Genomic DNA, 15,450 nt, shown 5'->3' with positions numbered 1-15,450 from the left:
CAGCATAACGTTCTCCACGGCTTCTCCAGACCCTTTTGCGTCTGTCACGTTGCTCAGGGTGAACCTGCTCTCATCTGTGAAAAGCACAGGGCGCAGTGGCGGACCTGCCGATTCTGGTGTTCTATGGCAAATGCCAAACGAGCTCCATGGTGACGGGCAGTGAGCACAGGGCCCATTAGAGGACGTCCTCAGGCCACCCTCATGAAGTCTATTTGTGATTGTTTGGTCAGAGACATTCACACCAGTGGCCTGCTGGAGGTCATGCAAGACAGATATGACGGACATGGCGTAGTTTTAAAAACCGTCGCCTAAAATGTATTTTTATTTATTTATTTATTATTGAATGTGTTCAGCATGATATAGAAATATGTAGAACTGTAGGTTACAGAGGTATTCAAAATGTGTTTCATTATTGTGGTCCTTAAATGATTGATATATAGAGATAGAGAGATAAGGTATTCCTATTTAAGTAATAACCAATTTATGTAGCCATTGTCCGGTCCTTATTTACACACATTTCTGTATTTAAATGTATGTAGCCTGCAGGTCAGCCTTGCAGTATCCCGCCATTGCAGGCTCGACGCGATAACGGTCAGAACGTCACGTTACGTACGACGGAAGTCCACGAAGGTTTCAGTCCGGAGGGGGAACATGTGGATTTAGCCATCTATTTTTGTGAGTGCTACGCGAAACGCGTTAATTCGGCGCGTTGCAACGCCGCGCAACGCCGCAGTAAGTCGAACGCGCCTGTTGGCTGTGGGCTAAACACTCACTGCTCAAAGTTCGCAGCTCAGAAACACTGCAAAATAAATAGAAAATAAGAAAATGCCATACTGCCACTCACTTCAGTCACCCATAAGAAACGACTGAGAGCGTTTACTTTTGTATGAGTCTATGCATTGTTTCTTTTAGGATAATCCTGCATAGTATGCCTTTAAGTATGTTATAGTACATGTGTAAACGTAGTCATTTATTTTTCATCCCCGTCGGTTTTATAACGTTACATTCATTATATGTTGTCCAGTAGGAAGTGGAAATAATCTCACAGTACTGTGTTTCTGCACGGACCACTGTCTATGTAGTACCGGCTGTGCACATGTGTAAACAAGGAGCTGGGTAACTTCTAGAATCGGCAACGTTATTACAGATGATGGGTTACCGGCAGAAACCTCATGTCATAGTTTATTTAAGGTCTGAAAACAACAACAACAACAACAACAACAAAAACTACCCTTAAAAAATAGATTTTGATCGAAAATGGCGTCTTCAACGGTGCAAAGTGACAGCGACGACGGCATGGACGAGTTTATGGACAAATTCAAGACCCAGAGATATAAAAATGCCTTCAGTGTGGACAACTGGGAAGAGGTAACACTAACAAATAGAAACTATCGGCTGTCGACATTAGCCAGAAAGTTATTTCTATGTTAAGTGACCTATTACAACTTCAATTTCGTTCTTGCCTTTAGCCAGCGAGCTAAGAGGTAACGTTTCTGTTCATCCATGTTGACCTTTCTGTTTCTGTCTCATCCGCTCATCCAGGAGTTTAATAAAGTACCTATGTTCATGAAAACAGCCCCTGAAGAGATTGACCCACAAAAATACCCCGAACTAGCTTGTCTCCAGGCCATAATTCATGATGAAGACAGGCCTCCCGAGGGTAAGCAGTCCACAGCTTTAAGCTCCTGCAGCCTATGCAAAGCCTGTTGGAGTTGTCTTCACAGAAAACATCTTCCTAAATTTTAGAAACGGTTCATGATTGAGTTAATTCCTCCCCAGAGCAAGCAAAGAGCCTGAAAGATGAGGGGAATGCGTTTTTCAAAGAGAAGAACTACCAAAAGGCCATACTGTCCTACACAGCAGGTTTGAAGAAGAAATGTGGTGACCAGGACCTCAGTGCTGTTCTTCTCACCAACCGGGCTGCAGCACACTTTCATCTGGGTGAGGATTTCTCGTTATTTATCTCACGTTAACAGCTTACTAGGATAGAGATGCATTTTAAGCACTGGGGATATTGATTGTGATGCATATGCTTACAAAGACTGACATTTATTTATTTTCCATGTAAAAACAATGCCGGGGTTTCTTGCTTAATTTCACACAGGTAACATGCGCTCTGCAATGAATGATGCTGCAGCTGCAAGGAAGATCAAACCAGACCACCTCAAAGCCTTGATCAGAGGTGTGCAACATACATACAGGGTTTTCATCTGTATTAGTGTCTACTTGGTACATAATAATCACTAAATATATTTAGTAATTATTATTTATTATGATAACAAAATAGAACAATAAAGAGTACTCATAACACAATTTAACAATTCATAGTATCATAATAAATATTTAAAAAATCATCTGTAAATAAATATATATAAATGATTATCTTATCTTGCAATACCTTTCATTTAAATCGACAATATGTGGTTTACCATTATTTAATATTAAACAGTGTATGCTCTGTTAATACAATAATATGCACTGTGAGATGATATGTTCACCGTGTTTTTGCCACGCCATTTATCTCGTGGCGGCTGTCTTTCTAGTATCTTTGGATAAATTGGATCATTGTGGTGCAAATTACTGAGCAGGACTGTAATCGCAATATTCATTTCTTAAAAATGCGTTTCACATGTTCAGATTGCTAATTTCTTAGCATTTTCAGGCCTACTCCATATCTGCTTAAAAGTTGAGATTTATAGTTCATTTTTCCTCAATTTATTTTCCGTAAATATTATTGTAGTACAGTATATAATAATACAGTGTTATAAAGTTACATATACCATGACGGAGGATTTTGGAGGCCATATTGGTCATTCCTCTCACAGTGCATAGTCATCATTAGAAACTATAAAAATTTAAGAATATAACCATGTTTAGAAATCATGATCATGATAATGATAAAAACATGTAAATCCCTTGTATATGTTTATGCAGGAGCTCAGTGTTGTATAGAGCTGCGTAACTTTTCAGAGGCCATCCGGTGGTGTGATGAGGGGCTGAAAGCCCATCCCTCCGACAAGAAACTGCAGGAGCTGAGAGCTGCTGCAAATAAACACAAGGTACGGTCACCACTGAGTTCAACTGACTTTGAGCTGAAGGCTTTATACGGAGGCTGCATTGTGTTGTTGGCAGTTATCTGTATTGTTTTGACGCTAATTTCACTCATGCACAAAGCCCTGTTTGTTTTTTTGTTCCTTAGAGGGCAGCAGAGAGAGATGCCAGGAGGGCCACAGCCAAAGAAAAAAAGCTGCATGGTGAGAAAGAAGCTCTTCTGGCTGCTATAGAGGTAGGAATCCTGAGATGACAATGAAAACCCAATTTTGATCCCAGTTAACCATTTCAGTCCTACAAACTAACTACTAACTCTACTTCCATTTATCAGCTTCTCAAAGTATCTCATTAGATTGATGAATTGCACGTTTGGTTTTTGAAAATAACCAGGACTAATTGAAAATTAATATTTATTTAATGTAAATAGTTGCATTCAAGATTTATGGATTATGTATATGTTCTAGATTTGCCTAAAAAAAAAGCTCATTACAGAACAGTAATTGAGCTGATCAATGACATCTGTTTGGTTTTTAATGAAACTGACAGGAACAGTGGGCTTACAGCATGATAGAGTAAATACAAATTGAAGTAAAACAACAAAGATTGACTAAAATTGACTTTTTTAATCAGATTCTACTCAAATTAAACTAAAACACTAACCAATCTGACTTCATGGCAATAACCAATAAATAAACAGAGGCAACTATTCAACCAAATCTTTACAGCCTATTCCCCCATTAAGCAGAGTGGCTGAAAACCAAACTTTAATGCATAATGTCTGTTGGATTGTCATAATAACACACAAGGATTGGTCACAAGCAAGCATGATAACTCATTTGGGGACTGATAGTTAAGCATCTTGTGGAACATTTCATAATCATTTGTATTTGAAAATCATTATATTATAACTGAAACAATCAGTTTAATCTAACACTAATTCTGTCTCAAATAAATGTATGTTAATGCAGTGTAAAATCTAACCGTAGAACCTTTTTTTTTACCCCGGTGATGATCAGATACATTTTTGTATGCTTTTACACAGGATCGAGGCATCAAGCTTCTCCAGTCTGCAAAGCCTTCTCGGTGTGGTTCAGACAGTGAGGATGAGGACGAAGGCTCCCCTGCAGCGATTTCACAGCTGAGCCTGGACGGCCTCAGCTCTCAGGAGGCCACAGGAGCGCAGGTCTTCCTGGACGAGCAGGGCTCTCTGCACTGGCCTGTCCTCTTCCTCTATCCTGAACACCAGCAGAGTGATTTCATCTCGGCTTTCTGTGAGAGCAGCTGGTAAGCTCCTTGATCTTTTTTCCTAGTTCTGACTTTGTTTGGATATGGGCTATTTGTGCGCTCATTATGTAATCAAGATCTACCCTGAATTTATCGGAGCTAACTGGAAAAATTACATTTCATAATGCAGTGTTTTCTGTGTCCAAAGTATTTATAATACATGGATCCGATTGGCAGGAATACCTATTATATGACTCTGCTGATTGAATTCAGACCTTGTAACTTTATGAGAAAAATTAACACAGTTTTCCTCTAAGAAATGAAAAATTGAATTCATAAGCATTTCGTAATGCCTAGTAGCTTATGGTAGCTAATGTCAAGAAACTTTAGATGGATATTGCTATGTAACTTTGTACTGTCTCTTCTCTACATCTGTTACTGTTACACTGTGTTTTACGATCCAACAGACAAATATTTCAAAGCTTTTATCACAAAAGTAAAACAAGCAAATACACAATTCTAATCTGTGGTGTAGTTGCCACATGTTGGCCCCAGGTGTCACTGTTCAACAAAAGTTGCATAGCCTTCATTTGATGCTTAGAAATGTTTAGTTTAATATCCTCAGTCACAATTTAAAAAAACACAATTTTATATGAAATATTTGTTTAAATACAACATTAATAAGTGAGGAGTGTATTTTTATTTAATCACACTGTAAAGATAACTGGAAAAATTGCTCATGTATCTTTCTATTTGCCTTGACTCGTTCAGTTTCGTTGATCACCTGGCGGTCATGTTTGGAGAAGGGCTCCCACCTTGGGACACGGACAGAAAATACCACCCACAAAATCTGCAGGTTTGTATGTTTAGCATCATTGAGTAGTGCCGTCACACACAGAATTCCATTTTTTTTTCTTTTTTCCTTGTTGTATTTTATCACAAGAAATGTCAAGAATAATTCAAACCGTCGTCCTGAATAAGGTAAGATACTGTGTGTCTTCCGCATCCTTAAACTTCTCTTTTCTTACAAACCATAGCAAGACTACATAGCTAAATAATTCAACTACTGTTTTCTGATAAGTGCAAGTAATGAACAGTAATAAATAGTCAAGAGTACAACTGTCAAAATGATTATATTTCATTAACAAAAATAGGGCTGTTATATTGCTAAATTAAATGACACTAAATGATTTTTAATTCTAATTAACCACATTTGACCTCTCCTCACTTTCTAGCTGTACTTTGAAGATGAAGAGAAGGAGTCACTCTACCAAGTAAACCCAGAGACGTCACTTTTAAGAGTTTTGCAGCATAAAAGGTAAATACATTTCGATAAAGCGTGGCTTCCATAAAGTGTGATCATTTTTTATTTATACCATGGCCAATATGAATGCTTAGTTTTGACTAGCTCGCAGGAGTCCATTATTTTCCTGTAATTGATATTTTAACCAGATGCTGCATCTTGTCTTTTTAGGGCTAAATTGAGTTTGGCTAAAGGTTTAGCTTTAAATTAATTATAATTTGTTATACGCATATGCAACTTTTGGCCTTTCCTCTACTGCCCCTATGTTCAAAATGCCTTAATATCTTAATTATTTTAGTTGTTAAGTTATGTAGGCCCAATTTGGTCTTTTTTATTAATTATATCCGAGTTTGTGCAGTCATTTAAAAAAAAAAAAAATAGACAAAAACATAATGAGAACCGTGCAAATTACTTTTAAAATTCTTTCTGTCAGCTGGTGTTTCCTCATTAAGCAAGCAACAAGGCAGATCCTGTGATATTTTTAATTTGATGAGATTGTGCCAGTCATGGTTTGGTAGGTGGCCGTAGTGTACACAAAGTAATAAGTATATTACCTATATTATTCATATTTGTGTCTTGGTGTCAGAGTTTCCTTTATATTAACTTGCTTCACTCTCTTAAGTTACTTCACTGACCTTTCTTTTCTGTTAACAGGTTTTTTGTTAAGGCAGGCACTCCCAGCTTCATCGTTTTGGTAAATGGCTCGCCATTCAGAAAGCAGTTTTTAACAGGAAAGAAAATACATGGATTGTAAAAACATGGGCCTTCAAATCTTGGACTTTTAATACACAAAACTCTCTTTTCAACCCCAAAAGACTGACTTTGTTTTCGAAAAGAAAACACCATGGCAAATATGTGTCTACACCAAATATCAGTGTAAATGAATAGAAAATAAATGAGTTCTCTAAAAGTTATGCATGTGGATTCTTTGTGTATCTTGTCTGTTCAAAGATAAAAACGCAGATTGAAAACAATGGAAAGGATTTTGTCCAAGTGCTTGACCAAGTGTTTGAAACTAAACATTAAAATAGGACTGTTTGAGTCCCTTCCTAAACAGTACAGTATGTCCCTGAATCTGGTTCTTGAAGTCTCAGTATTGATCAACAACAAAAGCAATGAATCATAAGTTTAGCTTTATTATCCACCAAGGACATTAATTTGGACTTCATTATTAAACTTTATTTCTTCAGTAATGCTTGACAAAGGACTGAGTTGAATGTGAAAGCAAGAGGTGTGAATAAGTTTTAGAAGGAAATTTCCTGACATTTATGACTGTTGCATACTGATGAATACTACACAGATGAAAAATGTGTGACAGTGATTACAGGAGAAATGACTTTCTTCTTCCAAAGTGGTTTACCTGGTTATGAGTTCGGATGAATTAGTCGGTGTACATTAAGCAACTTTTCTAGCAGTGTCAGCACGTCTTCCTGTACTGTTGATATGCTACAGTTCATTACAATAAAAAGCTCAGCCATGCATGAGTTCCCTTAAGCTCTGTTTGTGTCAAGATCTGTGCTGTCAGCATTTGGCTTCTCACAGGAGGGAGAGTTCATCTGCTTAAAAGAGAAACTGATCTCCAAAAGGCATAAAGTTAATGAAGCATTCGTTACAACATTTCAAGCAAGATTAGTGTATTTTTTTTTGTGTTTGTACAATTCAAGAGAGGAAAAAATGGAAAGTAGCGCAATTCAAACATTTGGGCAACCGAAGAGATTCGAGCTCTCAGGTAACTTTTACCAAGGTCTCAGGCCTTAATTAGCTTGGCAGGGCTGTGGCTTGTTCCCAGTCATCGTTTGCAAACGCCAGGTGAGGCAAATTTCAAAGCCTGATAAATACTCTGACTCCTCAGACCTTGTCCCAACCAGCAGCAGCCATGGACTCCTCGAAGCAGCTGCCTAGCACTCTTAAAATTAAAATAACTGATGCCCACAAAGCAGGAGAAGGCTAGTAGAAGATGGTGAAGTGTTTTCAGGTAGCGGTTTCCTCAGTTTGTAATGTAATTTTATGATTTTTTAAAAATTCTTATTAGTATATTTCAGCATGGCCACATTATACAGTTCATTAGTGTTTAGGAAAACTGTCACTCCAACAGCAGAGTCCTTCTGCAGGTTGGCTATAATATTATCTTTTCTAGTATCCCATGGACCGCTTTACTTTAGAAAGATGTTATTAAGCATCTAAGACCAATCCCTTTATTTCTGTCACAAGCCCTGTTCTGTCACAGCCCTGATCTGATGACAAATCATTGACAGCTGTACTATGAAAATATTTGCTCACAGAAACTACAATCTGTATGTCTCTGCCAGCCAGTCAAATTGGAGATTATATCCATATCTGTCCAGCCTCATATGTAGTGAAGACTTTCAAGGAATTTAATAATGTATTAAAGTATTAAGTGTATTTTTTGGAAAAATGGAAGTTATCACTATATTAACAGGTATGATTCCAGTGAATAATTTCCACTGAGAAACATGCTGCCTTCGCCTAGAGACTGTTTTTACAGAGGGCTGATAGAGAGCTTTGTCACATGGTGCAACAACAATAACCTGAAGCACAATTTCAGCAAAACCAAGGAGGCCCCCTGTCCTGGTTGTCATTCTGGGAGAGGATGTGAAGAGGGTGGACTCCTACAGGTCAAATCAGTAAAAAACTGGACTGGACTCACAACACTGAGGCCCTCTTCAAATAGGGACAGAGCAGATTGTTCCTCCTGAGGAGAATCAGATCATTCAGTGTGTGCAACAGGTTATGGTGTTCAATAATGGCCAGAAAAGTGTTTTTGCAGGACATTATGATGTCACATTGAAGTTGATTTTTGACCAGTGATTGATATAAAATCTCATTACTTCATTTTATCCTATTAGACATTTGGGTGAAATTTTGTCATAGAATAATTAGCGTGTTAATTCTTAAGTAAATCTGAAATAGTCTTTGTGAGGTCACAGTGACCTTGACCTTTTTACCAATAAAATCTGATCAGTTCATCCTTGAGTCCAAGTGAATGTCTGTGCCAAATTTTAAGAAATTTCCTCAAGGCGTTCCTGAAATATTGCTTTCACGAGACTGTGACAGACAACCCAAAGACATAATGCCTCCGACCACGGCTGTCGCCGGTGTCGAGGCTTAAAAAGTATAAGATTTAGTACACAAAAATGAAGCTCAGTGTGCGGTTGGGTTTCACTACTAAATACATAGCGTAACAAAGACACACAGCAGTGTGATACGAGCTGAATCGAAAATTCACAAATCTCAGTGTGTAGTCACGATAGCTCCTGGTTGGTTCACGAGCACAATAGGAGGTCGGCTTCTCTCAGCCATCATCACAGGAGCAGGCTGCAAGTTGACAATGACAGTGCAGTTTTTCTTGCGATATTTTAACTCGCGATGCATCTGACACCAGGAGCACCACACACAGAAACAGGAAGCTGCGATGTCCTTACAGATGGAACCCTGCAGAGACCAGAGTAAATAAATGTGCTTCACTTTTATTGAACACGTCATGTGAAATCCACTGTACATCAGCATTACATTCATCAAACCTTGATACTGTGTCTGTTTCGAATGGCAGTCCGTAGTGCCAAGGCAGCGGGAGGAACACACAGAGGTATTCCAAAGGATGCTGTTATGGCGGGGCTGCATATGTCACATAATGGGAGACAGCGGTTCTCTCCAAACTTTCCTGAAACTGTGCAGGCGAGGCAAGGGCAGCACCAGAAACCATAGCAGCCTAAAAAACCCACAGAAGTAGACCAACAGAGTCGGTCAAACTCTCTTAAGTAATTCGGTATTACTAAAGAAGGCTCTACAAATTGAATCCAAAAAGTACAAATTTGACAAATTTTGTTTCTTACAAGAACTCGCATCCTCAAAGCAGTCACAGAGGCCACTGTTCCAGTCTGTCAAGGGTATTTCTGCGATTGGTTGTTGAACTATAGCCATTGACATTGAACAATGAACCTGTCAACACACAGACATGAGAATAGAAAAAAAAAAAAAACAACTCAGACACCAGTACAATGATAGCAGCTCATATCCAAGATAAGAGCATTAGCCATTAATTCAATGGGAGCACATGTCTGAAAATGCCATTGTTGTACCACATATTTATCCTCTACGGAAGAAGATCTGATAAGAGTTTGGAGCACCTCTTTGCAAAACTTGCTCATGAGAAAACAAGAAGCTTGATTTCAGACCTTCCACCTCTTGATTTCGTAGAACATTTGAAACGGTGACAGCAAAGTTTACATAAATACGTATATTTTTCTAATACGTTTTGTTTACGTGTCAAATGGAGAGGTGGTTTTTATCAGGAAATGTGAGTAATACAATGGTGTCCAATTTGACAGCAATAACACCCCAGCACTGTTTTTTGACCCAGGGCAAAGGAATTTCAGCTTTGGCAATCATGTTTTGATTCAATATACTGTGTTTAGCCTTAACTAACACATTACCACTTGCAGTATAACAGGCAAAAGGCAAACAAATCTCTTCCCTGTTATTTAGGGAATCTCTGAATAGGATACGCAGACTGATGAAAAATGAAAAATAATGAAAACCAAGAGCACTGGCTAAACACATCAGATAGTTAAACACCTTAGTTAAATACCTTAAACTCACAGTCGAGCAGTGGAGGAAAGTAATTAAGTACATTTACTCAAGAACTACACTTAAGTACAAATTTGAGGTACTTGTACTTTATTTGACTATTTTCTTTTCATGCAACTTTATGCTTTTACCATACCAAATTCCTCTGACAGCTGGAGTTACTATTTACTGTACAGATTAAGATTTTACTTACAAAACATATGAAGTCCCTTAACTACTGGATCACACAGTATGCTCTGAAAACAATGGTAACATTTAGAAAGAGCCAGGATGCCTCTTTTTCCCTGGTGAGGTTAATATGTATTGTCAAAACCTAATGCGTGTGACTAATACATTTCATTTAAATCTTAGCATAATGATGTAAAATTTCTTCTGAGCAAACTTAAAGGTCTTACCTGAATGAGCTAGACAACCTATTGGCACCTCTGAAGCTGTGAATGAATGAAAGGATCGGCCAAATTAGGGGTGATAAAATGTCCATGTCAGTCAGCTGACATGGACATTTTATCACCTCTTGTCCATGTCAGTAAACAATGCTGCAAAACCTGAATCTGTTCGCACAGAGAAATTAAATCAAAAGTACATTCTAAGAATAGTATGTCAGTTAGATTTAAATTTGTATTATCATTTATTGTATTATTGTATTCTCATTTCATTGTTCTTACACTGGTCAGATGAAGAGACACTGATGAAGCATAAGCGCGGAGGAAAAGGTTGTGGTGGTTTTGAAGATTCATTAGAATACATTTTTTAATCTGAAGCATTTTAAAAGGTTTGGACTTTGACCTAGATGTGACTCTTAAAGTCAGGTCATGGGAGCAGCACAATCAGGTTTTGTAAGTCAGTTGAAAGTCATCCAAGATCTGATATTTTAAGTGGTTACGTGGGAACTTTGGTTCCTGCAAGTGATGGTATATGTAAAGACATTGTATCAGGCATTCACAAACCAATACTGGCTGTTTCATGTGCTTGTGCTGGAGTTTCATTTGGTATTTGTGTTTAAATATATTCCAAAAAAAAAAAAATCCAAATCACCTCTTCAGCTCTATACTTGCTTTTATCTAATGTTTATTTATTTATGGAGTCAGAGTTTGTTTTATTTGTCCTTTTTTCTATGCCCATATTTTTTTTCATTGTAGTGATTAAATATTAGTTTTATTTTTATGTCTCCAACAGCAGTAGAACACACGATCACTGTAGACTGTAGCTTAAACTCATTGACAAGTCAGAGTAAACTGCTGCAGGGTGTTTCCCTGGATTCAACTCCTGATGACATGACCTGACCAAAATATCAACAGGTTGGAATAAGAGCGTCCGACAAGCTCAGAAGCTTTCATTTGTGTGCCCCAGTTTCTGACATTTGATGACAGTTAAGGCCTTATAAATACAAAACTCTTCTCCTGCCATGTTGCAGTAGCAACATGGTCTCTCCAGAAATATCTTGAGAACTCTTTTTATCATTGATGGAAGAGTGTTGTGCAGTGATGTGTTACTCACTATGTCACAAACTGCCCTCTGAGTGACTCTTTGGTCTATTGTTATTTCCTGTTTTACTTTGTAATTACTCCCCTGTGTGCTAGTTGGTTTTTTACTTCCTGTAATATTTCCTTTCTTCTGTGATTGTCTGCCCAGCCCTGATGTGTTTCACCTGTTCCCAATTACCCTTTCTTCCCTTGTGTATTTAAGTCTCTGTGTTCCATTTTTTTCTTGATCAGTTTGTCTGTGTATGATCCCTTGCGTTTCTCATGTATCAAATCCTGTTGTTTGTTCTTGCCTGTTTCCCTGTCAACTTGCCAACCTGTTCATTGACCTGTCCAAATGTAAGCCTGATTTTGTATGTTAAATTTGCATCAGCCTGTCTTATATGTCTGGATTTGGGTCCTTTCCCCTGAGGTTCTTGCATCATTGTGACAGTATGAACTGACCAAACCATGGACCCAGCAAACACTTTCTTGAGGATGAACTTAATGAGTTGATTTATACCCTTGTATTTATATGCTTGTATGGAGAATGGAAAAGGAAGGACGCTGGTTGGTGGTACAGAGAGGCTGCTGTAAGGACGGCACAAAAGGAAGTGTCCTTTAAGCCATCATTAAAAGTTTCATTGCCTGACTAGCAGGCCAGTCTCCCGTCCTTCCAGCCTCCCAGCCAGCACCCTGGTTTGCTTTCCAGCCACCTACATGTTCCTGCTCCCAAGTATACCAGCCTCCTGTCGGAGCCTGACCCTGAATAGCTCAAGCAGCCCCCTTTCTTTGGGACTTGTCTGGCTAATCCCCTGAGACATCTAGGGGTCAGAATCCCTAGAAGGAAATGTGGGTCACGGAGATGTTGATCCTCCAAGGTCCAAGTGTTTTATTAGTTATTCTTTTGTGCAAGGACTGGGACTGTCATTTTTTTTCTAAAAAGAAAAACCTTTGCATAATTTGACATAAATGGCATTTTTTCCAGGAAAAAAATTTCAATCATTTTAAAGTGAAAATTACTACAGATAAAATTAATTATTCAAATAAAATCTACACATAGGGGTTGTAAGTGATTATGTCCTGAACAGTTTTACTTGGGTTTTAGAAAAATCCTCCAGAAAGCCACCCGATAAACTCAGTGACACAGTGTTGTGTGTATTAATTATGCATAATTTCTTCAACATACATGTAACCCTAAAACAGTAACATGTAAGGACAAAAAATTAGTCAGAACAGTGCTCTCATGCAGTCTTTCACACTCAAAGGCACATTTGTGAATTTTCCTCTGATCTTAGACCTTAGTTTACAACAGTAGCTCACTTTTATTAAGACAGATAAGTAATTTCTCTCTTAAAACCAGGAGTAACTGCTCATATCTACCAACATCCAGCATGGGGACACAAAACAATCACATCCTTGGATTTTACTGATACAAACAAACTATACCTCTGACTTTTGTATTCTCCCTCTCAGCCCCACAGCTAACCAAGTAATAATCAGCTTTTACAGTGAACCCCCACAAAATGATCACACCACAGATAATCGATCTTTGCTCAATCAAATTTCTTTAACAAGATGGGACAGCCCGGCGAGAAGTCTCAGTATGAAGCCACAACAACCCCAGCAGGAGGTGGGTTTCTAGTAGCCTTCGCCCCTCGAGCAGGCTGCATGTTGACAACGACGGGGGTTTTCTTGCGATGTTTTAACTCACGATGCATCTGACACCAGGAGCACCAGGAGCAGAAACAGGAAGTTGCAATGTCCTTACAAAGAGAACCCTGCAGAAAAACAAAATGGTAATTTTGTCCCCCATTACTTCCAATGAACTTGCCTCATTTGCTATCGCTCCACTGCCAGTAGGGGCAGTGGGGAACAACCACAGCGGTCAAAAACTCTTTTAAGGTACATATGGGCATACAAAGTTTGGTTTAAGATAAACTTGAAAAAAATGTGAATCTATCCTTTAAATTATTCTATATTTCCATACCTTGATACCATATCTGTGTCGAATGCCAACCCTCATAGCCAAGGCAGCGGGAGGAACACACAGAGGTATTCCAAAGGATGCTGTTATGGCGGGGCTGCATATGTCACATAATGGGAGACAGCGGTTCTCTCCAAACTTTCCTGAAACTGTGCAGGCGAGGCAAGGGCAGCACCAGAAACCATAGCAGCCTGAAAAACAAGAGTTTTAATATAGCGGCATACAATCTAAGTTGCTTTATATGAATGAGAAATGACATAAAAATGTAATATGAATATGAAATTATTATGAAGTTCTGGAGTTTATTCTTACAAGAGCTTATGTCATCACAACAGTCAAAGAGGGTACTGTTCCAGTTTGTCAAGGAATGTGATGCCATTGGCTGTCGAACTTTTCCACAGATAGAGAGTAATGAACCTATTTACACACACAAATCCTTTTCTAAAATAGTGTTGCATTGCACTTCACAGACATTCAGTTTCTACAACACATACTCATCCTCATGAGTCAATGATCTGAACACCTTTTGGAGCACCTTATTTTATTAATTTGCCTGTTAATGAGAATCCTGATATTCTTGGTTTCATAGAAATTCAAATTCGTTCATGTCTCGCATAAAGACAATTAGTGTGAAATGCAAGTGTGTCTCTAATGAAAAGCTACACTTCTGTTTTAACAGCGGTGACTTTATTAGGGTAGCCTTATGGCCTCTAGATTAGCAGCTAACCGGCTGGTGCTGGTCACTACAGAGCCTATAGCCAGCTATTACGCCCATTTATATGCCATTCATAGGTTCTGTAGCAAGGATGACCACAACAGCAGCAAGTGTCTGCAGGACCTTTTGTGCCCTCAGTTTTGTAAATGCATAAAACGAATCTGCATATATAAGCATTAAAATCACAGCAATACAGAAAACCGTGCTGACTACCTAATGTTAATTTTGTGTCTTTTTGTATTTTAAGCCTCAGTTTTTGTGCAGGGTTAGTCTGTACTGTATGTTACAAATGTTCTGTTCCTTTAACTCCTACAGATTAAGCTTTCATTTTACTTTTAAGATAAATAGATCAAATTTTTAGCCAGAAAACATAAAACTCCTACCTGATTAAGGGCGTAAGCCTTGTTGTCACCTGGGAGAGCTGTGAAAGAATATGCCTTGTTTGATGAGTGAGCAACTTAAAAAGGGTGTGAAACTACACAAAAACAATGTTGCGGAACCTGAATGTAAGTGCAAAGAGAGATGAACACACTAAGATTTCAGTGGAAATGGTTTTCTACTTAATATAGGTGTGGCAAACCAGTCGGCCACTTAAGCGCCAAAAAATGTTGTATCTCAGCCACACACCGTGCATTTGGCTAAGTTGCAGAAACGGAAATTGACTTAAACACTGACAGTAGTTTCAGCACAGCCCATCTGACTTAAAAATAGATCTCCATCTCCATCCGACCTGTGATAACATGTTTGATGTCTCCATTGCTTATACACAAATATACTCCTGTTATTTCATCCAAACAACAAAAACAAACGCATGTATAAGGACCAGCTGGCTGCTGTATAGATATTGAGGTGTATGGTTACATATGTAGAAGTGAATTTATGTGTTTAAACAAAGGCCCTAGGTCAAAGGTCCTCGGAGGGTGCCTTGCAGTCTGAATAGGCGGAAATGCTTTGGACTTAAAGCCATATGTTAGTTACGTTTTTCAGGAAAACAACTGCCTTATCTAAGAGTTGGTGGTCAAGGCTGATTTTCAGAGCGGTTCATCGGCTTCATACGCTCTCACAAGCAGACCTGCAGGTTCTTGGTTTGACGCTGTACTTC

General features: G+C 38.5%; 2 protein-coding genes across 5 annotated transcripts; one reads left to right on the top strand and one right to left on the bottom strand.

The window, feature by feature from the left end:
- Positions 1-562: 562 nt before the first annotated feature.
- ttc4 (tetratricopeptide repeat domain 4) lies at positions 563-7,010 on the top strand. 4 transcript variants are annotated; one of them, XM_040127854.1, is made up of 11 exons: positions 563-675; positions 1,245-1,368; positions 1,543-1,660; positions 1,780-1,941; positions 2,105-2,182; positions 2,935-3,059; positions 3,200-3,286; positions 4,094-4,335; positions 5,047-5,131; positions 5,511-5,593; positions 6,233-7,010. In XM_040127854.1, exons 2-11 carry the CDS (start codon positions 1,258-1,260, stop codon positions 6,330-6,332), a joined length of 1,191 nt encoding a protein of 396 aa, XP_039983788.1. In that variant the 5' UTR covers positions 563-675; positions 1,245-1,257; the 3' UTR covers positions 6,333-7,010. The 4 variants fall into 4 exon arrangements, with proteins under 4 accessions (XP_039983788.1, XP_039983787.1, XP_039983786.1 ...); XM_040127853.1 differs by having other exon boundaries at positions 602-732; XM_040127852.1 differs by having other exon boundaries at positions 642-732; positions 1,083-1,368; positions 6,233-7,009.
- Positions 7,011-8,830: 1,820 nt separating this feature from the next.
- On the bottom strand, positions 8,831-14,012 carry LOC120790701. Its single transcript, XM_040128514.1, has 6 exons — positions 13,946-14,012; positions 13,637-13,824; positions 13,269-13,427; positions 9,433-9,538; positions 9,121-9,308; positions 8,831-9,031 (listed from the first exon to the last, which is right to left on the bottom strand). Exons 1-6 carry the CDS (start codon positions 14,010-14,012, stop codon positions 8,831-8,833), a joined length of 909 nt encoding a protein of 302 aa, XP_039984448.1.
- Positions 14,013-15,450: the final 1,438 nt, after the last annotated feature.

Source organism: Xiphias gladius, chromosome 6, assembly GCF_016859285.1.
Source record: "Xiphias gladius isolate SHS-SW01 ecotype Sanya breed wild chromosome 6, ASM1685928v1, whole genome shotgun sequence".
NCBI classification, from domain to species: domain Eukaryota; kingdom Metazoa; phylum Chordata; class Actinopteri; order Istiophoriformes; family Xiphiidae; genus Xiphias; species Xiphias gladius.
This window is presented reverse-complemented; position numbering and strand designations above follow the sequence as displayed.

What these genes read in the sequence shown, in the direction of transcription:
- ttc4 (XM_040127854.1), top strand. Translation starts at nt 1,258, where the DNA reads ATGGCGTCTTCAACGGTGCAAAGTGACAGCGACGACGGCATGGACGAG. An exon ending in TGAAGACAGGCCTCCCGAGG is followed by an intron (nt 1,661 to 1,779) that starts GTAAGCAGTCCA and finishes ATTCCTCCCCAG; the next exon opens with AGCAAGCAAAGAGCCTGAAA. An exon ending in AGAGTTTTGCAGCATAAAAG is followed by an intron (nt 5,594 to 6,232) that starts GTAAATACATTT and finishes TTCTGTTAACAG; the next exon opens with GTTTTTTGTTAAGGCAGGCA.
- LOC120790701 (XM_040128514.1), bottom strand. Translation starts at nt 14,012, where the DNA reads ATGGCATCACATTCCTTGACAAACTGGAACAGTACCCTCTTTGACTGT. An exon ending in TTGTGATGACATAAGCTCTT is followed by an intron (nt 13,825 to 13,945) that starts GTAAGAATAAAC and finishes CTTGTTTTTCAG; the next exon opens with GCTGCTATGGTTTCTGGTGC. An exon ending in GACACAGATATGGTATCAAG is followed by an intron (nt 13,428 to 13,636) that starts GTATGGAAATAT and finishes GTTTTTCTGCAG; the next exon opens with GGTTCTCTTTGTAAGGACAT.